The sequence below is a fragment of the Sminthopsis crassicaudata genome, chromosome 5 (assembly GCF_048593235.1).
Source record: "Sminthopsis crassicaudata isolate SCR6 chromosome 5, ASM4859323v1, whole genome shotgun sequence".
Taxonomy (NCBI): domain Eukaryota; kingdom Metazoa; phylum Chordata; class Mammalia; order Dasyuromorphia; family Dasyuridae; genus Sminthopsis; species Sminthopsis crassicaudata.
Window position 1 is genome coordinate 89,088,112 of NC_133621.1, and position 27,983 is coordinate 89,116,094.

General features: G+C 36.4%; 2 protein-coding genes across 13 annotated transcripts in view; one reads left to right on the forward strand and one right to left on the reverse strand.

The window, feature by feature from the left end:
• Positions 1 to 334: 334 nt before the first annotated feature.
• On the reverse strand, positions 335 to 2,737 carry CCT8L2 (chaperonin containing TCP1 subunit 8 like 2). Its single transcript, XM_074267412.1, has 2 exons — positions 2,606 to 2,737; positions 335 to 2,322 (listed from the first exon to the last, which is right to left on the reverse strand). Exon 2 carries the CDS (start codon positions 2,317 to 2,319, stop codon positions 673 to 675), a length of 1,647 nt encoding a protein of 548 aa, XP_074123513.1. The 5' UTR covers positions 2,320 to 2,322; positions 2,606 to 2,737; the 3' UTR covers positions 335 to 672.
• Positions 2,738 to 7,829: 5,092 nt separating this feature from the next.
• Positions 7,830 to 27,983, forward strand: part of KMT2C (lysine methyltransferase 2C) — a 243,898-nt gene continuing 223,744 nt past the window's right edge. For 9 of the 12 annotated variants that reach the window (XM_074267428.1, XM_074267421.1, XM_074267420.1 and 6 more), the window contains exon 1: positions 8,887 to 9,180. In XM_074267428.1, coding sequence (XP_074123529.1) covers positions 9,008 to 9,180 — 173 coding nt within the window. In that variant the 5' untranslated portion in view covers positions 8,887 to 9,007. Of the gene's footprint in view, positions 7,867 to 8,886; positions 9,181 to 27,983 lie in introns of those variants that run through there. The other 3 variants (XM_074267415.1, XM_074267418.1, XM_074267425.1) reach the window with 2 other exon arrangements.

The following is a 27,983-nucleotide window of genomic DNA, read 5'->3' on the forward strand; positions in this document are numbered from 1 at the left end:
TATTTTCACATGTATAAGAACTATGTATATGAGGAAGAGGTTTTGGAAAATTCTGAATTTTTTACAGATCCAAATCCTCTCTACGGAAGGTCCAAGGTTTTTGATTAAGAGGTCAGTTTTTCAATTTGTTAGGGTTTTTTGGTATCGCACTCATGTGTATGGTTTGTTGCTCCCACTAGATTATAAGAACCTGGAGCCAAGAACCTATGTGCTTTTTTTTTTTGCAACCCTACAGCACCTATACAGTGCATGGTAATAATAGACATCTAATAAATACTTTAAAGATCATAGCATTTATAGCTAGGAGTTAAGAACATCTAGTTCAGTCTCTACATTTTGCAGATGTAGTGCTTTATTGCATTGAAATTATGTCCCAAATCTGAGGAAGAAACAAGGTCTGATGGAGAGAATTGGAGTTACTGATTCTTGGCAAACTAGGAATGGAGGCTCTAAGACTGAGAAGTGAAAGAGCAAACAGTGGGGACTGAGGAAGGAAGAACTAAATTGGGAGAAAGGTAACATTTCTGTTTCCTTCCTTCTCTAAAATAAGTGCCCTTAGTGGCACAAAATGTGGAGGGAATAAATGAGGTACACAATTCATTTGGGTGTGGTACTGCCCTCCTTGGCGGTCTCCATTTATTGAGGGAGTTGCCAATTTATTTCTTCCAAGGGTTAGTTGTTATTGAGGGAGGTTGGGTGGTGTTTTAGATTATTTGATTCACTACCACTCTCCTTTGGGTGGATAAACTCCCCACTTTTCTTGGCAATCAGGATATCATCTACAGTCACTAGTTCCAATACCACATCAGCTGCCACCCGTAGTCCCCGGGTCTTGACAATGAAGGGGTCAAATATTCCTTCCTGGGTTACATTTATTGACCCCTCATCCCCCACTCCCATAACCGTGTTCCCAGCCTGGTGATGTCCCTGAAGTTGTGCCATTATATCTGCCCCTTGTATGCCTGCATTCTCTGCTAGGATTACAGGAAGTGACCTAAGAGCTCTGGCAAATGCATGAATCCCAGGACCATTGGGCCCCTCCAATTGACTTGCCAGTTCTGAAAGTTCTTTAGCTAGGGCCAGCTCTGTTGCCCCAGCTCCTGGTAGCAAGCGGGGGTCCTGACTCAGCTGTGCATAGGCTTTTATGGCATGATGAACAGCCTGTTCTGCTCCCTTTAGTCCTTCATTCGTGGATCCCCGGAGAATCACAGTGAAAGCAGGTGCATATAAGTAATCCCATTCAAACACTACAGCCAATCCTAGTGCCATTTCCTTTGTATATACCTTGAGGCATTGCCCTGTTACAAGGGGAGGCATCAAAAAAGGCAGCATGGTTATCCCCATGATCTGGCTCAGCTGGACCACCTGCCGCTTGGATTTGGCCTGCACAACCATGATGCCATGCTGATCAGCATGCAGCAGACTGATCTCGTTTATTTGTCCCCATACCACCACCACATTGATACCCTTGGAGGCGAGCTGGGTCACTAGCATTGATGACATTCTTTCTTCTCCATTCTTGTAGTTAATTAAGTCTTCAGGGGAAGTAAGGTGAGCGTTGGAAGGTGTATGGGGACTAACAGGGCCAAAGGGACAAGAATATAATGCTACCTTGGCTCCTCCAAGTACAACGGTAATCTTCCCACAGGGTGCTCCATACACTGCAAATCCTGGTATCAGGCTTGAATCCCCCAGACCTGCCCCAGGCACTGAGCACACTGCCAAGCGTTCAGGATTAAAGCTTCCATCAGGGTCCCGGGAATCCTGGCATGCCTGACTCACCAACTTTGCCAAGTACTCTGGGTGGGAGAGAGAGTGGGTATATACTGCAGAGCGGAGGGCCAAAGCTGGATCTGCCAGAGAATCGAGAGAACAGACAACCAAGGTGGGCAGTATTTTCAGGGCTTCATCCGTTGCCATAGCATAGGCTTCACGGACACGAGAGTGGGGCAGGCCTGCCTGCACCATGGCTTCGGCCTGCTCCAGCAAGGCGTCGACCAGAAGAACCACAAAGGTGGTGCCATCCCCACTGTTCTCAGCTTGGGTCTGTGCGGCTTCCCGGAGGAGCTGAGCTGCTGGGTGTTCTAGCTCTAAGGCTCCAAGGATTGTGGCTGCATACCCTGTACAGACAGTTTTTCCCTGAGATGAAACCAGGAACTTTAGCCTGCCACAAGGGCCATAGCAACCACGAAGAATACCAGCCAAGGTCTTGATGGCTGCTACACTGCCCAGCAAGGATTTCTTTTGTTTGCTCAGACATTTTATCTTCTGATCCATCACCTTTGGGAGATCCATTGCTGAGGAGTTCCGATCAGCCATTGCCTGAGGAGAAAAGAAAGAAGACTATGGGGGCAAAAGGTCTGCATTTGTAGCATTGAGAGAATGAAGATTCTTGTCTTTAAGCTTTAGGGTTAGCAAACAGGTGGAAATTCCCATTCCTATCACCAAACATTGTTAATTCTAATCTGGAGAAGTCATGATGGATAGAATCCATTGGCTTCGATCTAAGGAAGTTGATGATGTCATGGAAAGGGTCTTTTGCCTGGGAAAACCATAATGATCTGAGTTTGGAGATATAATAACCCCCCTTCCCCAATTAACTTACGGGAGTGGGCTGTTAAGACCCCTTAAACTCAAGTAAGTGAAATTCTTTCTTCAATTGCAATTCTGCAGGATGAAGTCACAGAGGACAAGTAGAACCAGGAGTTGAGGTTGGGAATGGGGGTTGGGAAACAGGATATGAGGTCACAGAAGGATGTTTGAAATTTAAGGTAGCCATTTTTAATGCAAGAAGTCAATATTGTGAGTGGCATCTGAGCTTCCAATCTAGACAATTTCCAAATGTGGGAGCTTATATAGAGGAAAAGAAAGTCCTAAGTACATCTACACCCATACCCATACCCATAAATATTGATATACACACAAATGTTTAAGTAGACATATATATATATAAATACATACTCATATTTATATGTATAGATATATATGACATAACTATATGTATATCATGCTCTATATGTGTATGTATGAGAAATTGGTGGGGGGAGACAGAGAAAAAGAGAAGGAAAGACAGAGAGGGGGGAGGGGAGAGGGAGAGAAAGAGAATACATTTTATTGGCAATCATTTCAACCTGTGCCTGTTTATCAGGTTTCTTAAGCTGGCTCTTGATTTGTTTTTCAGAGTTTGTGAGAATATAACTGGCTGATTGTGTTTTCCTGTGCAACTCATCAGTATCACGGAGATAGCAAAAGTCTGGACAAGACAAGGGAATGAAAGACAACTGATGATTTATAGACAAACAAATATGAGATATGACAGACTGATCTAGAGATAAAAATAGAGTTTTAGCCAAATTTTCTTTGGACAGACTTTTGGAGAAGTGGAAAGAACTAAGAAAAGGATATATTAAATGCTTACTAATTCCAGCCATTATATTAAATTCTGGGCATACAAAGATAAACAAGAAAGGCAGTCTCTGCCCTCAAGGAGTGTACACTCTAAAGAGGAAACACAATACATACAACTTGAACTGAAAAGGAAGAAGGATGGAGGTATCCTATGGGGAGGAGATTGAGGGAGAACTTGCAAAAAAAGTCAAAAAGGAATGAAGGCAGGCTAGCCAAATTCCCTCCCCAAAAGGAAAGCTGAGGAGTATTTCACTAATGGAAATAGGAGGACAGGTCTTGTAGAGGAGTATTCCCAGGTAAGCAGTTAAAAGGGATGTTAAGATGTTCAAGGGGCTAGAAAGTCTCAGGCTCTGAGAGAAGTTTCAGGATGATATAGAGGAAGACATATAATTTTGAAGTACAGAAACTCAGGTCAGTGATAGGCAAGATAAGAGCAGAAGATGGAGGGAGGGTGTAGGGATAGAAAATAGAGAAATTAGAGGGATAGTGGTAGTGGAATAATTTTAAATTCAGCCATGTAGTTTTATAAAGGGGGTTCCCTCTAGCCTTTTAATCTTTTGAAATATTTTTCCTATATACTACTAGGAAAGTTCTCTTTCTTTATGAGCCCCTAAGTAAAGACCCCTTGGACAGCAGTAACTTGATAGAGACCTTCAAGATAAAAAAGTATAAGTGTAACATATAAGAGTAGACAGAAGATTGACAAAAGAGGAGAATGCATTTACTATTTAGTATAGGAAGACAGATTAACCCCACTAAATTTTATTAGGGAAGACCTTATCCTGGAAATGTGTTTTCTTTGCTTTTATGATAAAAATGCCCCAAAAGTAACAACTTTAATACTTACCATATCATATATAGACTGATCATACTGATACTATGATAAGTATCAAATCTGTAGAGAAAGAGGAAATGTGCACTAAAAGTTATTATAATTAAAAAAATTTAAAAGTGTGTACCTAGAGAACATGTTTACAACTCTACTTTGTTCTTTAGAGACTTGACTGGGAAGAATAATTTTTAAAGCATGTTAAACCCAACTGAAAAATTCATAGCTGTCTAAATGTCACATACTCAGATATTGCTGTTGCTCCTACTGAACCTGTTCATGAATTTTCAGAAATGTTAAGTGTAACAATTAGCAAAACAGTATAAGCACATTGTATATGAATACATTGTATATAAGGAAGATAAAGTTGGTAGGTTTTATTTTGTCTTTGTAATGCTGAAAAAGAATTGTCCCTTTTATGATGTGAAATGTTATATTTTTTTAATGATATGTTATTTTGTCTCTAAGTCTGTCTGCACAGCACAAAATGAAGAAATAATGTCATAATTGCCATGTTTGGTTTGGTTCCTCTAGGTAGACCATCAAATGATCCTAAATGATCATTTTAACATAAATTGTATGGTTTGGCTGTTGATATGGATTAAGCTAACTAGTGCCAAATCTTCACTAGATGGGATTCATACATGCTTATAGTTATAGCAATTTAAAATATAAACTTATGGAGCCATTTCATACTTTGCATAGGTAGATTGTGGAAATAATTTCTACCTTCTCACCAGGTAAGATTGAATTTTTATTCTGAATGTAATTTCTGGCTCACTTATAAGGTATGACCATCAAATAAGTTAATTTTGTATGTGTATATAACTGCAAAGACAATGGACTCCAAGAAAGTTGTTTTTCCATTCACAATTGACATGAATTAAATTGGAGTATAATCCCATTGATGATTTATGCAAAATGATGGTCTAATTGACACTCAAGGGAAAAAAAATAAGATTGTAAAAGGAGGTTGATTGATTATGTAGAGTACAAGGTTTAATCAAATGGACAGTTTGAGTGGCACAAGTCCACTAGATCTAGAAGGTAGCCTCTTGAGATCTTATATGGGGGATGGATAGGAAAAAAGGGACAGGAACACATAGAATGACGTGTAGATGGGTTAATCTGCACTGATGAAGCATTTTCATGGATGAAAGCTTATAGATTTATTGTAGTGTTGAAGTAATGGCTACAATCATGACTTTTTACCAGGAGAATCTGCAAATTTCCTGTTTCCACTGGCAATGTGTCTTTTAGATTAATCTATTCAGTTTGATCATGAGAGACAGAATATTGGAAAGAACACAGACTTTGGAATCACAATTATTAGATTTGAATTTTTTTATTACATACTTACCTTTTGTTCTAGGGCAAGTAATTTCACTCCTCTGGGGCCAACTGTCTTTTATCTTTAATGGGGAATGGGATTCAACTATGTGATCTCCAAATGTTATGCTATATCCCCTCAATGAATACTTTATATACCATGAATAGTTTGTCTTAAGTAAATGCAAAAAGCAATCTTATCTATATGGATATTACCCCCCTGTTTATCAGTCAAGTTTGTGGTCCATATGCTATCTATGTTTCTCTTATGTCCACTTTGCCTTTCTTATATTATAAACTCCTGGGACTCAAGGATGATATCTTTCTATTTTAGTGATTTAGACATGAGAAAAACACATCAGTATTTATTTAAAAATGCTTTTTTGAACACAATTCCATTTATCTACTATCTCTCCATTTCATTGCTACTTTGTTTAGGTCACTGAAATAATTTTTTCTAAATAATTTTAGATTTTTAATTGAAGCTCACAAACATGTTACTAATTTTAATGACTAAATAATTATATATTGGTTATTATAAAATTATTAATAAAATTGATTGTTAGGTTTTTTTTTTCTCCATCTTTGTCTTTAACACTGAAACAGCAGAAGCAATTTTTTAGTGTTTAAAAAAATGTAGAGCCATGGATTTTAAGGCCAGTAATTTGAACTTAAATAAAAAATTAATTTGTTTAATTAAATATGAACATTGTATTTTAGCTCAATAGTTCATAATTTGAAATTATTTATTTTAAAATGTTTAATGCTTCCTCCTAAATAAATAAAAGATGAGCAAATTCATATTTTGTTAAAATAATAGACTTAAAAGGTTAAATACTTATAAAGATGACCATTTCTTGTTCTTATATGTGGTTGAGTTATGGTCTATTTTCGGGTCATATTCTGTCAAACACTAATTTTTTGGATGTGAATTTGTTATAAAATTTTCTTCCTCAAAAACAGATCATTCTGACCTAAAAGAGTTGAATAAAACTTTCAAAGGCTCAGTCTTGCTTTTTTAGTCTGACTTGGGCAAGGCCTTTAACTTGGTGCCTCAGTATCTGCATTTAGAAAATGAGGGACTTTGACTGGACGACACCTATGATACTATTTGACGTGCACATCTTTGATTCTTTAACCTTAGTTATCTTTAAAAATCAAGATCAAACCCAGAACCTAGTCTTTGGTTACAATGGAATGGGGGGGAAGGGGCTGGGAAGCACAGATGAGTAATCCTAAATCCTTTAGGGCCAAATGTAGGTATATGTAAATACGAATAAATACGCATATAATTTCTTATTAATGATGAGACAATATCAGAGTAGGAATGATAGTGTATAATCTTAGCACTAGACAGTAGTTCGAAGGGAACATGGCTAACTCTCCTCGGAATCACTTGTCTTAGTACCGTCGTCACACCAGCCCACGCCAGCTACAAAGGGAATAATACTCACTACCTAAAGGTATTTTGCTACATTATCTCAATCTGTGCCAGCGTTTCCTCAAAATGTATAAGAAATCTAGAACTCCAAAGTTTCTTAAGGAAAAGGGCACCAATTCCAGTGCCCAGATCTTTTATTTTATCACAATATAATAGAAGTGAAGCCTAGAATTTTTTCTTTTTGTAACTATACAACACTAGAGCCAATTTACTCAGGTTTACTGGTTTCTTTGTTTTGCCTTTTAATGCTTCACAATATTATTGTTGGATAACGTTTTTACGGGTTCTTGCGGGATATTTAAATAACGAATATTATTATGTGGAAATATGTAGTGAAGTTTCCCTGAATATGGACAGAACTAGAAAAATTATTTACAGGAAAAGTGTTTACTGCGCGTAATTTCTCTATATGTCGGGAACGGCGCGGGAGCGCGCCTGGGACTTAGTGAGTGGTGGAGCGTGCAGGGAGATGACTAGGTCGCAACATTAGATTGGTAACTATTATAAATCCTAGGTTTATTACATGTGAAATTATGAAATGTGGGTGAGCGTGTGTATCTATGTGTGTGCGTGTTTTTAAACAGCCAGTCTTTCTCTCCGAAGCAAGCTCTCCTTCGGATCCAGATCCCGGCTGTCGAATCCGCAGCTTTGCTTTCTCCAAAGCCGGAGTCGGAGTCGCAGCTGCAGCCTCCGCCGCGACGTCAGGAGAGAGCGAGCGAGCGAGAGAAGGGTGGGGGGCGGGGGCGGAGGGGGCGGGGGAGGAGGTTGAAGAGAGGGAGGGAGGGAGCGGGTGAGGTCAGTGGCGGCCGCGTCGCGTCAGAGGGTGGAGGGGGAGTGGCGCAGGCGCGAAGGGAGCACTGTGAGTGGCGGCGGTGGGCGCCGGAAAGGGGGGGAGGGGGCCGACGCGGGGAGAAGGGGGCCCTGGGGAGTTGGGGGGGGGGGGAAGTGGGAGAAGGAACGAAAGAACGAGGGGCGTAGAGGAGGCGATGTGTGCGTGTATGTGTTGGTGTGAGTGAGAGTTGGCTAGGACTGTCGCCTGGAGGGTTAGCCAGCGGAGCAGCCATTGCGCTCCAGCCCCGTGTAACACACACACACGCACACACACACACACACGCACACACACCCAGTCAAACTTCCTCCTTTGCTCCGGGAGAGCGGGGGAGCGACAGTAAAACAACAACAACAAAAAGACCCTCAAACCAGCCAGAGGGAGAGAGGCGGGAGCGGGGGCCGGGACCCAGCAGCACCAGCTCTACCACCCCTGGAGCGGCAGCTGTCAAAACTTCGCCGAGGCTCTACCGGGTCTTCGCCGCTCCCTCGGTGCCCCGGCCGCGGGGCGAGGGAGGGACGCAGGCTCGGACGGACGGACTAGCAGCGAGGTCGGATAACTCGAGGGGAGGGAAGAAGCCCCCCGGGCGGCCGCTGCAGCCACCCCGGAGCCAGACGTCCCTTCCGGGCGAGCGCCTCCGCCCCTATCTACCCCAGCCTCCCCCGAGAGGCTCGGGAGTGGGGGGCGCTGTGGGGCTGCCTGGGCCGCCCGCCCCTCCTCCTTCCCTCTCAGCCCCCGCCTCCTCGTCGGGCCGGCCCCGCTCCAGCGCTTTGCTGGGGTTGCCCTGTCTGTTCTCACCGACCCCCCCTTTCCCTCCGCCTTCTCTTTCCCCCCCCCCACCACGCTCGGCTCCGTCCCCTCCTCGGGGCCTCCGGGCGTGAGTGTGTCTGTGTGTGTGATAGTGTGTGTGTGCGCGCGCGCGTGTGGGTCGCTGGGTCGCTCGCTCGCTCGCTCCATGTTGCCTCCTCTCCTGGTACCTGCTGCTGCCGCCGCCGCCGCCGCCGCGCTCGGGGCTGCGGGAAATGCGAGAGGCTGAGCCTAGGAGGAGTCGCAGGAGCAGCCGAGGCGGCGGCGGCGGCGGGAGGAGCCCCCCAGCAGTAGCAACAGCAGCAGCAGCAGCAGCAGCAGGACGACGACGAGGAGGATCCATGTGTCTTTCCTGGTGACTAGGATGTCGTCGGAAGAGGACAAGAGCGGGGAGCAGCCCCAGCCGCCGCCGCCGCCGCCGCCGCCCCCTGAGGAGCCCGGAGCTCCGGCGGCCCCGAGCCCCGCAGCCGCAGACAAAAGACCTCGGGGCCGGCCTCGCAAAGATGGCGCTTCCCCTTTCCAGAGAGCCAGAAAGAAGTAAGTTGAGGGGGTGAGGGAGGCAGGCAGGCTGCCAGCCCCGAGCTCGGGGACCCGAGCTGTCACTCGCCACACCGGGCCCCTGGCTACCCCGCCCCATCCCCCTCGGAGGCACCCCCCCTTCCCGTCTCCCCCGCCCGCGCCCTCTCGGGGGAAGTGGGGGTGGGGAGAGATTCCCCTAATGTCTTAATCAACCCCCTTTCTATTCCCCCCTTCCTGATTTTAAACTCTTTTCTTCCCCCCCCTCCTTCCCCACCCCCACCCTGGAACGCTGTGCACCTTTCTCTGCCAAATAAGGCCCCTAGTTGTGTCCCCTGCTTTCTCCAGGACACTTGCTTTCTGCAGTTGAGATTTTTCTGGGCTGTTTTCTTAGGACTTCTTTTGGGGAAGCTTCTCTTTTAAGGTGTCTCGGCCAACTGAACATTGGTTGAAATACAAACACAATCACAAAAGTCCAGGCAGTGTTGGTGCATAATTTGTTGTGAACTGCTGGGCAAACCTTCTGCAAACTCCTGGCTGTCAAAATGCCTTAGCCAGGTGGTCCTCGTGGCACTCGCTAGTGGGTAAGAAAGCTGGAGGGGGTGTTTGCTTTGTTAACTATTGATTTTCCTAACTCTTTCCCCTCCCTTCCCCATTCTTAGTGCTGCCTTTTACCTTTTTTACTTTAGGAAGTCACTTCTATCTCCCCTATTCTCGTTTTCCTTCCAAATATTCATCGTAAGACTTAAGGTGAAACGGAGTGCCACATTTTTGCTCTAACGTACAAGTAATAATCGTGGGGGGGTCACTGTTGTCATGGTATAGATGTGATATTTAACAGAATTGGTATTGAAATATGTAAACATTTAAGTGTTACTGGTCTGGGGACTTTTTATTGTTGTTTTTGGTTATATAAACTGGTAATATAAAATATTGGTAGGTAGCTATAAAATTCTATTTTGAAGGTCTATGGCAGGTTATCATCACCCTTCTTTAAGTTAGAGAGTCATTGACAACAACACTTGTTAATATATGGCATAAAAGTTCCACGAACTTGAGAGTTGTTCCTTTAATCATCCCTCTTCTGTGCTTTGGTGACTGGCCAGCTTGGTGGGGAGAATTATGAAAACTAGTTAATGTCCAGGTATTTTATTATTTGTTTTAGTTAATTCATATTATTTTCTGCATGCTAACGTTTTAATGTAAAAAATGGATTTATTGGATAGGATAGCATGATGTAGCATAATTTTTGACTGTATGGGCTCCTTTTGTTGTAAGGTTTTGTAAAATTCATAGTATGAGATTCTAAGGTGGTATGTAGTAGGCACTTAATAAATGCTTGTTGATTAGTTGCATCAATACTCATCACCACATTGTATATCTCTGTAGTGAAGGGGGAAGTTATATATCTTTGGAAGGATCATTTAATTTTCCAGACAAATTCAGGAAAGTTTTCTTGCATCAGCTATATATGCTCTGTTATGTAACATAATGTACCATTTCAGTTACTGTTATAGTTGTCCTTAGTTTTTTAATAAAATAATTTAAAAGTAAGGTGGTAGCACACTTTTAAAAGTTGATTTACTGTTGAAAATTTTTTTTTAAACTTTTTTTGTGTGTTTTAAAAGCAACATGGTTTGAGCCACATTAGGTCATAAGGCTGTTTTTTAAAGTGTATGTTGCTCATCTTACTGGATATTACGATGGGCACACTTATTTAGGTGTCTTTAAACATTCTTAAGTTACTTATACAATTGATATTTTTAGTCAGCTTATTTAAGGTACTTAGTAATGAAGTGAACATATTATATTAAAACATCCTTTAAATGAACTGAGTGAAAGGATTAAAAACATTCATTATCCTTAGTATATTAATTTCTAAATCATTATTTTGTGATAGGAGAAAAAATTTTAGTTATAAAAAGGGTTTAAAACAAGTTTTGGGCATTGTTCAGAATCTTAAAATACTTATATTTCAATGGTATAAAAATTTCAAAACATTTTGAAAAATTTTCACACTGAAAGGAAATTTCATATTCCATTTGTAAATCTATACAGCATTTCTCAGTAAAGAATGAATGAGAGTGGTTTCTTTAAACTTTTAATATTTGGCTAAATATTTTTTATAGCTCAAAAAGATGTGAGACACTGTAAGTGATTCTAATATCTTTTGAGTATTACATTTTTTTCTTCTTTTTGAGTAGTGGATGGGTTGGATTTTTTTAATTTTTTGTTTGAATAGTCTACCTTGGTCTTGAAGTAGGATTAAAACCTTTCTTATAATTCCTATCAATGGAAACTAATACAAAAATTCTCTAGTACCAAGATTTTTGTTGTTTGTATGTTTGATTTTCAGTTGTATTTTTCTGAAGGAAAGATGTAATTGAACAGTATTTGAAAGTGAAACTAACTGCTAAATATGAATTAGACCTTTAATAGCTAAAAAAATCTTGATATGAAATGTCTAAATTATAAAAAAGTAGTAAGATGAAATGGAATAAAATACTTTAAAATCTTATTAACCCTGTGAAAATATCTTCAAGGGACGTTTTGCATTTCAAATTAAATTTCTCAAAAGTCTAATATTAACTTTAACTATTTTGGTGAAAAACAAATTTGGGAGGCAATGTATGTTTGCCTTATGGATTTAAAGGACATAAGGACTTATTTTTCTCTTATTAGCTATTTAAAAGGGTTTTTTGTTTTTGTTTTTGTTTTTTTTTTGTTTTTTTTTTTTTGTTTTTTTTTTTTTTTTTTTTTTGCTACATACCATTTTAAAAAAATCCCCAGGCAATCTAATTGCTGGTATGGTATTAACTGTAATTGTGTCAAATTATGCTTATTATAGTCAAGGACTTTGAATTAGGCTTATTAATCTTAGGATAGTTTTTTTTTTTTTTTTTTTTTTTTTTTTTTAATAAAGTGTAGGGAATTAGGCTTACCTTGTTGAGATAACGTGGAATGGCAAAAGCTTAATTTTGTCTGCATTTTAAATACACTCGTTAGTAATTCAGATTAATTAGTATGGAAACCTGGAGTAGTTGACAAATACTGGTTAAGTGCTGTTATTGGACAAAGGAACCTGTTGGAAAATTGTATTTATTTTTTTTTTTTTCCTCTGAGTTGAGTCCCTCTCCCCACCTTCTTTTTTTCTTTGATAAAATGTCACCAAGAAGTCCACAGTCTAAATTTTACAACACTAAATTAGGTCAGAAGGACAATTTCCAAAGTATCTACTGAGCTAATAAGATTGCTTTGAGCAACAGTGAAGAACTTCTCCTGACCTTCATAAAGGACTTGCTGATACCCTGAAGTTTTTATCTTGTGGGAAGAGAATCACTGCTATTAGAGAACCACCTTGAGAATTATTATTGTAAAAAATAACTTGGGAACTAACTTCTGATAATACTATCCAGAGAATATAGGGGGAAATGAATATATAGCTTTGTGAATGTACCTCTCTTGAATCTGTAAATGAAGAGAGAAAGTACAGGGAAGTTTTATTGCACTATTTATATTTGTGGTAGTAGCAAAGATGTCACTGGTCATCACATAACATTTATTGCTTGGGCAATACCACAAAAGCTCTACCTATCCTACGTTTCTTGAGAAGGCGATTTCTAGGTAGTTTTCTTATCTTTGTCTTATTTCTTAAAGTCCATGAAAATTTAGGGAACTTGATATCATGATGAACTTGACACTGTTGAAAAGTAACTCAAAAAGTGAAATTTTTCTTAACTGATTTTGTTGTACTTTGCTTCTTTAACTCTGTGCATAGCTTTTATGTACCTTGTTAAATATATGTAAACTATGTTTCAATTTGGTTAGAAAACATGTCTTGGTGTGAAATATATTGGGATAGAGTATGCCAATAGACCAACTCAAAATTGAAATAAAGACCAGAAAAGTTGTAGGAATCCTTTTTTCAAATAATATTGGAATTGTAAAATTCCAAAAACTTTTCTCTATATATATCTATATACAGATGCTTGTTACTATTGAGATATGTTGGTCCAGAAGTCAGTGTTTGGATTCAGAGATAAGGACACTGCTACTTCTTGCCATCTTTAATTAATAAATTAAAACATAGACTTTGGAATTTTCTCTGCCAGGATAGTTCAGATCCATAAATATCATAATTGTTACTCAAAGGAGTTGGTGGTTTTTTTTTTTTTTTTTTTTTGCTTTTTTACTGCTACTAAGAGCTTTATGTAATGCTTTAAAGTTATATAGCATTTGACAAGGCACCTTACTATTATTTACAAATAATGAAATTGAGGTAGAAAGAGTAAGTGACTTGGCTAGAGTTACATACTCAAATTAGTGTGTATCTAAGAAGAAGGACTTCTTAACTTCGCGTTGAGCACTGTATCTTCTGTACCTCTTGTTTCCTAGGGGTCTTAAAGGTTTTTTTTCCCTAAGACCAGATTTTAGTTACTAAACTACAGGTACTATTTACTCTTTTCTGCTCTAATGTAATGTCTCTCCTTGATCAAATCTCTGGACTGAATTTGATTACTGGTTTTAATGGGATATGAGTAGACAATCTTAAGTTCCACAATTCTTTCTGTATCTTATCTCTTTCTCCTTATTCTATTCATTTCTCTTCAAAATCACTTTTTTCTTTTACTTCATTTTACTTGGATTGCTTCTTCTATCCTTTTTTTTAAAAAGTTTAATTATTAAAAATTTGATATCATATTGTTAAATTGTTTCCTAGAGTATCTCAGAATCTTCCAGTCTTTCTATTAAGCAAAAATAAAAATTTGCAAAGAAACATTTCAGCAAAACTAATCTACATATTATAAAAATCTGAAGGTATGGATACTGTTATCCAATTTCCTCCATTCCTGCAAAAAAATAGATTTCAGTGCCTCACTATAGTTTTTCTTTGAATTCCTATTTTCCCCTATTATTTTAGTTCTGTCATGCTTCCTACTATGATTCTTGGCAACATTAATACAAAACCTATGATGAAATAATAATAGCAGCTAATATTTATATGATGCTTTGAAATTCTGTTAAAGTGCTTACATGTTATCTTTTGGTTTGACTTTATGATAGACTTGTGTTAATGTAGGAAAGCAGAATCAGACTTGTTTTTAGAGGTGACATCAGAGAGACATTTTAAACTGGAGAGAGAAAACTTAGGTAATATTAGTCTACTAATTTATGCTAAAAAAAATTGATGGAAAGCTAACAGCTTTCCTTAGGGTATTCACGCTATATTGACTTAAAACCAATTATTATCATGATCAAATATGCTTGTAGATTGTTGATTGTGGTATAAATTGAGGTAATTTTTGAGACCCTATTTAGTTTAAAAACTTTTTTAGGATAATGGGTACATGGCTACTGTGAACTAATTGTTTAGTTCAAATTTTAAATTTCTAGTGTATACAAAGCATAGAATAAGTGGTGCATAAGTATATATAGTTGCATAAAAAATACAAAAATGATTTGTGGAGGGAGAAAGAACTACTGATAGGGAACATGAGAGTTGAATAAGATTTCACAAATGTAACAAATATAGTGATCCTTAAAGGAAAAGGGTTCTGAGAGGCAGAAGTGAGAGGTCATTTTGAGGCATGATAGAAACTTTCGTAAATGGTTACAAGTAGGAGTTAGGTTAAATAGTATAACTTTTTTGAACATAAAGTGGTTGAAGTGGCATATGATAAATGTTGGGAAGAATAGATTGAGTCAAACTAGGTTGGGGGGGGAGGTTTAGAGTCTTCCTTTAAATACAGTAGGAAACCTTGAAAGGTTTGTTGCTTTTCTTCCTTACTTGCTTTTTTTTTTTTTTTTTTTTTTTTTTTTTTAAATGAAGGTTAAACCTAAATGTGGTAGTGGGGTTTTTTGTGGGAGGGGAGGGGAATTGAGGTAGCAGATGGATGTATTTTGGCCTTTAGGTAATAGGGGAAGGGAAATAAATACTACTGGGGAAGGGAGAGACTAGAGGCAGGGGAGCCAATTAGGAGGCTATTAAAACAGTCTAGATATAATGAAGGTATGAACTAGAATGGCAGAATAAGTAAACAGTCAAAAAAGTCTTTAGATTAAAAACCAGGATGACAAGATGATGATATTTTCAAAAGAGAGAGAGAGAGAGAGAGAATGTGTGTGTGTGTGTGTGTGTGTGTGTGTGTGTGTGTGTGTGTGTTGAGGTGGATAGAAAAGGAAGGAAACAGGAATTTAAATAATAGGCATTCATAAGATACATATCTGTTAAAACTAGAAGAGCTCTTGCAGATTATCTTGTTTACTTACATCATTATATAGTGAAGAAACTGCTATTCAGAAGTAAGGTAACTTGCCAGTGGTTGTATAGTAATAGAATGGTGACTTAAAATCCTGGTCTTTCATTTTTTTAATGTGGTGTTTTTTCCCACCACATCATGGGAACAAAATGATAGCTAATGTATTTCTAGACAAACTTCAGACTACAGAATCTTTAAAGTTGAACATAGTCTCCTGTGCAGAAATAGAGCACTTTGGAAGAACAGCAAGTTGACCGTGGAGTTGGAGGGATACTTGCCATTTTTGACATGATTTTAGTGAAATATCCAAGTAGACATTTTCTGCTGTACTTGGGGTTTTGAGACTGAAGTTTGGGAGAGATTAGGACTGGAGATATATGCATATCTATATTTGTGTATAGATATAGATATATATATCTGAGTGTTATCTGCATACAGATGATAATTAAATCTATGGGGACTAATGAGATTAAAAAGAGAAAATGTAGAAGGCCCAGAATAGAACCTTGAGGGACACCCATACTTTGGGGTGTGTGTGAGAGATTAATGATGAACAAGGGAGATTGAAAAATGATGAAATAGGTAAGAAGAGAGAAATAGCCCTGAAGTACAGCACTGAATGAGATGGGCCATAAGGCTGTGGTCAACAGCATCAAAAGTTGCACAAGACTCAAATAGGATGAGGACTGACAAGTCATTGGATTTAGTAGCAAAAAACAAAACAAAAAAACCCAAAAAAACAAGGGCATCTTTGAAAAGAGAACAATTGAGATGGAGGAGGAGGAACCACATTGGAAGAGGGAATAAGAAGGGGGGGGGAGAAGAGCGTTGTGTCATTTATTATCTTGGTGATTGGCTATGAAAGGAAGAAAATAGTATTGCTTGAAGGTATAGCAGGGTCAAATTTTCAAGGTTGGGGGAAATTTAATAACAATGATAGTATTTATATAATGGCATGATGTTAAATGCTTTGCAAGCTTTATACATGAGAAAAGTGATTGTAGCATGGTTAACTGGCTTTTATTTATTTGTTTGTTTGTTTTGGCCCAAAGTAGCTTATCTGGTAACTGGCAAAGCTGGATCAGACGCTTGTTTTTCTGATTTTTAAGTATAGTGTGTGTGTGTGTGTGTGTGTGTGTGTGTGTTAATTATCAAATTATTCAGTAGCTAGAGGAGGGAGGAGTACCAGGGTATAGTGCAAAGAATGCTGTCATTGTCTGAAGACTTTGGATCTGATCTAATTCTACTGCTTTACTGCTTAACAGTTTTGCAGCCTTGGGTACTCACCTCTTTGAGACCCAAATTTCTCATCAGTATCAATGAAGTACTTTGACTTGGGGGTTTATGTGATAAATAGCAGGAATAGAAACTATAAAACCAACCCAAATACTTTATTACATGGATGTGCCTAACTAAAAGAAGGGGAGGGGGGATAAGAAGACATGTCACTAAATTACCTTTTAGACTTGCTTTTTATTACAATTCACATGTGAAAAACAATAGAAGTAATTTTCTATTGGTATTATTTTATTAGTATAATATTAATCTATTCGTATTCAAATAAATAGAATACTGAGTTTTATTTTAAAAGTTGTTTAAATAATGGTCTTTATTATGTAGTTGTCCTGCAAAAATGTTACTTAAAAGTACAGAACCCATGATTTCATGTAAAGGATAATGAAATGGAAAAGGAAATAGATTGGCATGTAACAATTTGGCAGGGAGTGGGGTCATGAAGATTTTGCTCTTAGTCATTGCTAACCAGATTCTTGGCCACAGTCCTTCTTAAGACTGATTCCTTCATCTGGAAGATAATCATCTCCCTGACAGTCCATGTGACTTAACAAAGGGCTAAGGAACTTTTGATATGGTGTTGCTGCTTGACCACTTTAGGAAAAATATCAGGAGGAGAACAGGGACCTTTACAAAACATTCGTTGACCTGATTGAGGTCTGTCATGCTGTCATAGCAAAATTTGGTTGTCTAGAGAAGTTCATCAAGATTGTATATCATTTTTGTGATGACATGTCACCTGCATAGGTTCTGAATAATGGCTTAAGTTCTTGTGCTTTCCTATTTTCCAATGGAACAAAGCAGGACTTTGTTCACATTTTTTAAAAAATTAATTAAAACTTTATTTTCCAAACATATCCATGGATAATTTTTCAACATTGACCCTTGTAAAACTTTGTATTCCAATAATCCCCCTCTTCTTCCCCATTCCTTCTCCTAGATGGCAAGTAATCCAACATCTGTTAAATATATTTAAAAATATATATTAAATCCAATATATGCATACATTATTTCCACAATTATCTTGCTGCACAAGAAAAATCAGATCAAAAAGGAAAGAAAATGAGAAGGAAAATAAAATGCAAACAAACAATAAAAAGAATGAGAATGCTATGCTGTGATCTACACTCGGCTCCCCCAGTCCTCTCTGTGGATGTAGATGATTCTTCATAACAAGATCATTGGAACTGGCATCAATCATCTCATTGTTGAAAAGAGGCTTGTCCATCAGAATTGATCATCATATAATCTTGTTATTGCAGTGTACAATGATTTCCTGGTTCTCCTTACTTTACTTGGCATCAGTCCATGTAAGTCTCTCCAGGTCTCTCTAAAATCATCCTGCTGATCATTTGTTATAGAACAATAATACTCCATAACATTCATATACCATAACTTATTCAGCCATTCTTCTACTGATGGGCTTCCATTCAGTTTCTAGTTTCTCTCCACTACAAAAAGGGCTGCCACAAACATTTTTGTACATGTGGGTCCCTTTTTTCCTTTAAGATCTCTTTGGGATACAGGCCCAGAAGAAACACTGCTGGATCAATAGGTATGTACAGTTTGAAAAACTTTTGGGAACAGTTTTAAATTACTCTCCAGAACGGTCAAATCAGTTCACAACTCCACTAGCAATGTATTAGTATCCCAGTTTTCCCACATCCCCTGCAACATTCATCATTATCTTTTCCTCTCATATTGGCCAATTTGAGAGGTATGTAGTGGAACCTCAGTTATCTTAATTTGCATTTCTCTGATCATAATTTCATATGATTAGAAATAGTTTCAATTTCTTATCTGAAAATTGTCATATCCTTTGACCATTTATCAATTGGAGAATGGCTTGAATTCTTATAAATGAGTCAGTTCTCTATTTTAGAAATGAGGCCTTTATCAGAACCTTTGAATGTAAAAATGTTTTCCCAGTTTATTCCTTCCTTTCTAATCTTATCTGCATTAGTTTTGTGGGTACAGAACCTTTTTAACTTCATATAATCAAAATCATCTATTTTGTGTTCAGTAATGAACTTCAGGTCTTCTTTGGCCACAAATTCCTTCCTTTTCCAACATCTCTGAAAGGTAAACTATCCTATCTTCTAATTCTCTTATAATATCACTCTTTGTGTCTGTCACAAATCCATTTTGACTTTATCTTGGTATATGGTGTTAGGTAATATGTTTTTAATAGGTTGTTTCAGTGATGTGTCAGATACCTTCAGTGAGGACAAAAATGGCATTAAAGTCAGCTATCACACTGATGGTAAATTAATTTGAAAAGCTAAGATTAAAGAGGAGGTTGAGTTGATGCCTGACATTTTATACACAGATGATTGTCCACTCAACATAGCCTCTGAGGCAGAAATGCAACAGAATATGTATTAGTTTTCTATTTCTTGTATTTATTTTGACTTGACAATTAACACCAAGAAAACAGATTATCTCTCAACTCAGCACTATATCATCAGTTTTTTGAATGTTGTGTGTAAGTTCACTTACCTTTTCAGGATACTTTCCAAGTATATCCACCTCAGTTGATGAGGTTGACACATAGAGCGTTAGAGTTACCTAGTGTTTGGGAGGCTTGGAAGGAACATATGGGAAGATAATGCTATTCAGACAGTCTATCAAACTGAAAGTCTACAGAGCTGTTGTACTGAGTTCATGGTTGTATGCCCATGAAACCTGGGCAGTATATCAGTGCCATGCCAGGAAACTTGCTTCCATTTGAGTTATCTTAGGAAGATTCTAACGATCACTTGGTGAGATAAAATACTGGACACTGAGAGAGGTCTTCAGCTGAACTGCCAAACATTCAAACTATTGCAGAGAGTGCAACTCTCATGGCCTAGCCACATTGTTTGAATGCCAAACATGGGATTGCTTAAAAGACTTAGTTTATGGAGAGCTCATTCAGGGCAAGTGTTCCCCTGGGAGTCAGGAAAAAAATGATACAAGGACATTCTCAGGGTTTCTCTGAAGAATTTTGGACTTGATTGTGAGACATGAGAGGTGCTGGCATAGGACCACTAGCATAGTGTTCCTGCATCAAAGGTAGCCTTGTGTTCTATGAACAAAATCACCATACGCATAGTAGAACATGAGAGGATTCAAAATATGAACTGCAGTAGCTCAAAAGAAATAGAGATGTCTCCATTTCAGATGTTCATATGGACTATTTTTACAAGTCTGACCATTATAGTAGAGCTTTCTAAGCACGTATTCTTGTGTTTGTCTGATCAGGCACAACCTGACACACTAAACTGTGACTCCAACATAGCGATGTCATTTTGGTTCTCCTCTTAATATAAATGACAACCATCCTAGCCATTTCCAGTGTTTTTTTCTGCATCTGTGTAGATTGTTGACATAACCAACTGGAGTAGTAAAGATCCAGTTAAAGCTACATGTTAAGTAGACAAGACTGGTAGAGTGGCAAATCTTATGGGCCGGAGGGACAAAGTTCAACTGTGTTCTTATCATTCCACTACCATTCCAGACTTTTAAAATAATATTAATAAAATTAATAAAAAAAAAGGGGGGGGAGAAAGGTGCTAATGAAAATCCTTTAGTTTACTGATGATTACAATAGCTAACTTTTATATTTCATCAAGTTTTATACGTACTAAGTGCTAAACATACAAATAAGAAGAAAACAGTTCCTGCCCCCAAGGAGCTTAAAATCTAATGAGAGAAAGGTAACACAAAAAAGGAAAATAAATAAAACAGGGTTTGAGGGGTGGACAGATCTCAGGTTGTATATTCTTCCATGGAATTGAGACCAAACAGTACTGCACATGCAAAGTGAAGTAAGCTGCAAAATCTAGGTTCTGTCTACTCTAGTCAGGTTTTAGGTGGAGTTGAGTGCTCCATTCTCATCCTTGTAGTCAAAAGTTGGGGAGAGGAGGCTAAGGGACATGCGAAGGTGTGAAGGTATTGAGTATGTGTAAGACGATTTCTGATCATTAGCTTACTTTAGGAAAATCATCTTGTTCAGAGTTGGGACTGAACAGAGCTGCAGTTGGAAAGAGCTGTGCAAAGTCTAGATTTTGTCCAGTTAAAGGTTAAAAAGTGCTTCAATTGCTATATAATGCTAAATGAAACTGATTTTTTAAAAAAGAGTTTTTAACTTGAGAACTTTTTTTATTTTATTTTATTTTTTTTTTACTTTTACTTACAATGGGGAAATTCTAGTAACATTTAAAGGATGTGTATGGTTAGATAAAGAATGTGAAATATTGGAAAGTAAAAGGGATTGGAGAAACTAGGTATCTTTTATTAAGGTGATTTAAGTTAACAATTTGTAAAAAGCAAATTGATAGCTCAGAGATGAATCTATGTAAGGCCATACTATGTTCATTATATCTCTCTGAAAGCAGATAACATTTTTATAAGTCCAAGTCTTTCCATATTTTTCTAAATCACTAACATTTCCTACACCACAGCAATATTCCAACTACTTATACTTATATCTAGTTATTTGGAATAGTCTAAAACAATATTGATTAATATTTCTGACATAGTATAGTTTTCCTATTTTTCTATTTTGATTAAATCTATTTTAGCTTTAACTTTGATATTAATGTTTACTATCCCTGAACCCATGCTATAAAATTCACATTATAAAACGCAAAAAGGGGGGGAAAAAAGAAAAAAACTCAAGATTGACAAAAATGTACTTTCTTACACCATTTATACTATCTTCTTTAAGATGAAATCAAAGAGCGTTTTTTTTTTTTTAAGATGTTAGCTAATTATCCAGCTATCATTTATTTATTTATTTTTTTTGCTGTGAACTTTAAAGACTATTAAGTACATTTAGTTGAGTAGAAATTTTTGATCGTGGTTATGGCAAGTTAACACTCATAGATTGATAGAATTGGATGTTTCAACCCTAAGAGAACAAGGTTTTGCTTTTTTTTTTTTTTTTTTTCCTTTCCATCCCCCCCCCCAAAAAAAAACAACCCAAAAAACAAAAACCCCACAACTTGTCTACCTCCCTACTCAAAAAATGAAACACTAAACTAAAATCTCTTGGAGACATGAGTTCTAGTTCTGACTCTGTTCTCCATCAGTGGTATTATAATTCCCATTTATATAATGCTTCAAGGTTTGCAAAAGTGCTTTCTTTGTAACTACCCTATGAGGTGGTTGTTCTTGTTTTACAGATTGTGGACAAAAAAAGGTAGGAAGATACTTAAATGACTTATGTATGTAGGTTAAGTAATAAAACATTTTGTTACTATTCTTTCTACATTTATTTTTTGTAATGTTTTCTTTTTTTAATGTTGATGAGACTGTTTTGCCAGCTTTCAAAAATTATTTTTGAACAGATTAACATATATACATTAGTACCTAGCATGTGTGTTCACTTGTTTTTCTGTTGTGTCCAACTCTTCTCTCATTTGGATTTTTCTTGGTAAAGATATATTGTAAGGTTTGCCATTTCCTTCTCCAGCTCATTATACAGATGAAGAAACTAAAGAAAACTGGATCACTCAGGGTCACATAGCAGTTAAGTGTCTGATGAAGGATAAATACTTAAGAAGAAGAGTTCATGATTCCAGACCCAGCTATCTGTTCACTGTGCCACCTAGTATTCCTATTTATATTTATGTTTAAACAATATTTAATATTAATATTTGGGTCGGAGGAAAATTAGAAGTAATGAAAAGAACAGATTTTATGGAAGGAAAAAGAGGTATTCATTCAGTTTTGAAAATAACATTTCTATGTTGAAATATGTTTTAGGACAACGTTTCATTATAAATGTCTGGTTTGAGAATATCACATTATATAGATTGAGCATTTACTGTGTGAAGTTAATAAAACATTTATTTAACTGCCTGTCTAACACTATCGGGTATTAGTTGATTGTTAGAAACTATTGAAAATAGGATAGGATTACTATGCATATATTATATGTGTATATGTACATACAGTTTGTATGCATACTTTTTTATATCCTAGATTTTTGGGGAGACTTCTGATTTTAAGAGAGTATACTTAAAAATTAAATTCTTCAAGCATTAGGATTACATAAGTATATTCAGAAAATCTTTTTTTTTTTTTTTTTTTTTAAATTATAGCTTTTTATTTACAAGATATATGCATGGGTAATTTTACAGCATTGACAATTGCCAAGCCTTTTGTTCCAATTTTTTCCCTCCTTCCCCCTCCTCCCCTCCCCCAGATGGCAGGTTGACTAATACATGTTAAATATGTTAAAGTATAAATTAAATACAATATATGTATACATGTCCAAACAGTTATTTTGCTGTACAAAAAGAAATAGTGTACAATTAACCAGTGAAGGAAATCTATTGTAACTGATTTGGTTCATCTCATTGTTGAAGATGGCCACGTCCATCAGAAAATCTTTTCATAATATGTAGGACTGTTTCATGACATTTCAGAGCGGAAATTTGGACTTCACGTAGAGCCAGAAAACTCCTTTGGGTGAGTTATGCTGTATCTTTTAACTCAAAACACAGGCTAGTGAGGAAGAATCATCTAAGACGGTGGGAAGTCTATAAATGAAGATCTTTTTTTAACCCTTACCCACTTTTTGAGAGACCACTATTCCTCATCTGGAGTTGTATTGTGTAAGAGAAACCTTTAACTCTCAGTTCAGACAACTGCCATTTTCGTTGTGATGCTCTGACTTCAGACAAAATTTCATTTCTTATCCTATTTTAGCCCTATTACAAATCCTTTTTTTTTTTTTTTCCCTGAATGGGTAACAGAAACAACATCTATTTCTGATATGTAATTTACGTATTTTCCTTGATGTAAATGTACTTTACATTCACATCTTCTTTAGATCATAAAGATAACAACTTAATTTCTGAGATTTTTTTCCTGCTAGTTTGGAAGCAGCATATGGGAAGTAATAATATGTAGGAAAGACTTGGATAGAATAGGTGAAAATAATGTCGAAATCAGAAACATAGTCTGCTTCTAGGATTTGCAAAAATGACTAAACTATGATGGAGATAATCATTTTAAATTTGAGATAAAATTTTAAATTTGCCACTTTGACACAAATGAATGCCTTTGGTAGTCCAGAGTAGAAGAGACCTAAAGCTCTATGAAAAAAGTATTAAGGAAAGATTGGGGGAGAAGTCATGAAAGCCAACTTGATAGAACTAAGCAATTGATTGGATAGAATGGTAAAGGAGTAGGAATATTCATAGATGACTGGTTTTAATTCTGGAACAGGGGCTAAATAATGTTTCCATTATGATTTTAATAAATTGTGGAAGTTAGCATTTTGAAATACATACTTAAGTGGAGGGACAGGTTTTGGAGACAAAATGAAATTAGTTTTGGGCATGGTAGGTTGGAGATGACCAAACAGTTGAAATGGATTGGAGATTAGGAGCAAAATTGAAGATATAAAGATTTGGGAGGCCTCTATTTGTATTAGGTGTTTGAAGTCATGAGAGTGGATAGGAGTGAATAATTCATTAGTTATTGTGACTGTAGAGTAGAACCATTTTCTTACTTTTTTTTTTTTTTTTTTTTTGGGGTTATAGGTTAAGACAAAATAATGTTTTCATTCTATTTTGTTTTCAAAATTGTAAGTATCTCTTCCAGATGATATAATAGTTAACTAATCTTGATTGAGGGATCCATCCTTAATCAGTACTTGATTTGAGACATTCCCACTTATGTCACCATGGGTACCATGCATCATCAAAGCTAAGGAGTTAGCTTTGTGTTCTAAAAACTCATCTTGGCAATAAGTACTTAGTAAATACATTCAGGTTCAAAATTAAGATTTATATTTTTGCTCTTAACTTTAATTTTAAAAATTATTTTAATAATAGCTTTTTATTTTCAAAATAACATGTAAAGATAATTTCCAAATTCACTCCTGCAAAACCTCATGTTCCAAATTTTTCTCCCTCTCTTGTCCCCCTCCCCCAGATATAATGAATCCAATATAGGTTAAACATGCAGTGCTTGTAAACATTTCCACATTTATCATGCTGTACAAGAAAAATCAATGCTGTACAGATTAAAAAGAAAAAAGTGAGAAAAAATAAGCAGATAACAATTAAAAAAAAAAAAAGTGAAAATACAGTGTTGTGATCTACATTCAGTTCCCATGGTCCTCTCTGGATGACTCTGTACCACAAGTCTATTGGAATTGGCAAGTTGATCAGAGATGATTACCACATAACCTTGTTGCTGTGTACAATGTTCTCTTGGTTCTACTAGCATCAGTTTGTGCAAATCTGTCCAGGCCTTAATGAAATCATCCTATTGAACATTTGATATTGATTACAATGATATTTCATTTCATTCATATACCATTACTTATTTAATCATTTTCCAACTGATGGGCATCCACTCAGTTTCCATTTCCTTGCCACTACAAAAAGAGCTGCTACAAACATTCTTATACATATAGGTCCTTTTCTCTTTTTTATGATTTCTTTGGGATACAGGTGCAGTAGAAACACTGCTGGATCAAAAGTGATGCACAGTTTGATAGCCCTTTAGGCAAAGTTCAAATTGCTCTCCAGAATGTTTTGATCAGTTCATAACTCCACCAATAATAGGGTTCCAGTTTTCCTGCATCCCCTCCAACATTCATCATCATCTTTTCCTGTCATCTTAGTTAACCTGAGAGGTGTGAAGTGGTACCTCAGAGTTGTCTTAATTTACATTTCTCTAATGAATAATGATTTAGAGCATTTTTTTCGAATGACTAGAAAGGACTTTAATGTCTCCTGAAAATTTTTCATATCTTTTGACTTTTATCAATTGGAGAATGGCTTATATTATAAATTTGAGTCAGTTCTTTTATTTTAGAAGTGAGGCCTTTTTCAGAGACTTTGGATATAAAAATTTTTTCCAAGTTTTCTGCTTCTCTTCCAATCTTGACTGTACTGGTTATGTTTGTTACACGCCCATAACTTTTTTTTTTTTTTTTTTTGAGACACCCATAACTTTTAAAAGAGAAAGCTTAAAGGATTTTCCTTAGTACATTTCTGTTGTTCTTAAGCATTGGTTGGAAGAAACCAAATAATTAACAATCTTTGAAATCCAAAAATCAAAAGTGAGTAAAGACCTTGGGTTTCAGGTATTTTCTCCATTGCCTACTAGTTGTATGACTCTTCTAGACCATATAAAGCAAAGAAAGTGCAGCCTTGATAGAGTGAATTTTCCACAGAGTTCCCAGTAAAAGCAGTTTAGTCTCTATTCTGCATACCTAAATTGAATCAAGTCAAGATTTTCAGGTGCAAACTTGGCAATCTTTTCACTAAGATTTTTTTTTTTTTTTTTTTTGTGTATGTAATGGAGATTTGAGGAAAAAAAATTAACTCCATAAAGAATTCTATTTTTGGTTACAGATAGTGGGGGAGGGATACTTTTCTTTCATAGTGAATAATTTTAGGAAATTGTAGGAATCTTTCTGTATTGCCTTCACTTCTATTTTTTTTCCTGCTTGTATGTCTTTACTATTCCTTATTTATTCTCTTCAGTTTCTTTTTCTTTGAATTTACATTTCATTCTTTGGTCATTTTTTTCCTTCCTTCTCCCTGATTTTCTATGAAGTAGTTAGGAACTATTTAATTAGCATTATCTGGGCTTCATTCTGCTAGAGGAACTTCTGGCAGCAGTGTTAAACTGACAAGTATCATGGGATGCTTCACAGTTGCAAAATGCTGCCATGTATGCAAGTGATAACTTTAAAAAAACTTGAATTTCATATTGGCTTGTATGATTAAAGATTTCCTTTTAATAACATTGTTATTTCATCCTATATGATTCTTCACAATCATATATGGGAAAAATATTAGAATGAATTGCAATTTCCTTCTCTGTTGGGATTAAGGCAAATCTGAAGTTAATCAAGTGACTTGCCTAGTGTAAGAGGGTAGGAGGGGCTTAGGCTGGATTTGAATTCTGGTCTTCCCTGACTTTCCTAGTATTCTATCCATAGCCACCTAGCTGACTTTAGTACTATACTGGGTTTCTTAAAAATATTCTGAAATTTAAATTGCATTTTAAAAAAGCTGATCCAAGAGGTATGTATGAATTGTAAACATAAATCTCACTTTTACTAGCCCTAGTCCACTTTACAGTGATTTTTGTCTGTTATTTACTTAAAAAAATCACTGTTGTCAGTTGGTACTTTTCCAGGATGATAATTGATATTGATAATACATTTTTAAAATTGGAAGTAGCATTATAGAATCAGTTTAGTATATAAAATTTGAGTAAATCGGTTCTTTTCCTAGGAAGACAAAATAGTATTTCAATGATAAATTTTATGATTTATGATAAATACAGCATTTAATTTCTGAATTGTCATTTAATACATCCTTAAATTGTTGCCTTCCATAAATCACTTGACATGTAGTGTCCCCTTGTTAGTCCTATAATTTATTGAATAATAAATTACAATTTAATTTATTATTTATAATATTATTTAAATATTATAATAATATTAACATTTATTATAATAACAATATTTATATTATAATTATTTATAATAATATTTAAAATATTATTTATAATTTAAAATTTATAATTTTGACAAACTCAAAAAAAATTTTAAATATGACTTGCCAGTTGAAAAAAATTTTTTCCCCCTTTCTTTACTTTTTAGGAGACTGAGACCAAGATAGACTAGATTATAATTAATAATAGCCCTTTATTTTTTAACATATATACAATATAGTTTTAAATATTCACCCTTGTAAAACCCTGTGTTCCAAGTTTTCCCTCTCCCTTCCCCCCACCCTATTCCCCTGTACAGCAAGCAATTCAATAGATGTTAAAGATGTACAATTCTTCTATACATATTTCCACATTTATCATGCTGCACAAGAAAAATCAGATCATAAAGGAAAAAAAAGAAAACAAAATGAAAGTAAACAACAAAAAAGGTGCAAATACTGTGTTGTCATCCACATCAAGTCCCCACAGTCTTCTTTCTGGATAGACTAGATTATAGAATTAGAATAGAAGAAGAAAAATTGTTGGGGAAATGTCTTATTCTTAAATATAATTTAGTTTTTCCCTATAAACCTATTCCCATTGTATTCTTTGCTACTTAATAGATTTTAATGCTAAGAATAGGAAACTCTTAAGTTTTAGCTTTGGCTTTGTTCTTATCTGTCTCATTAAGGATTAATGTTGGTTTCTTAATATTAAGTAGATTATGGAATTGAGAAGTTCGATTTTTTTCATATTCCTGATGGAAAATAAAAAGGATTTTGAGATTTACAGGTAAAAATATTAATATGTGTT

Excerpts from the sequence above, each read along its gene's own strand:
- CCT8L2 (XM_074267412.1), bottom strand. The coding sequence starts at position 2,319 with ATGGCTGATCGGAACTCCTCAGCAATGGATCTCCCAAAGGTGATGGAT.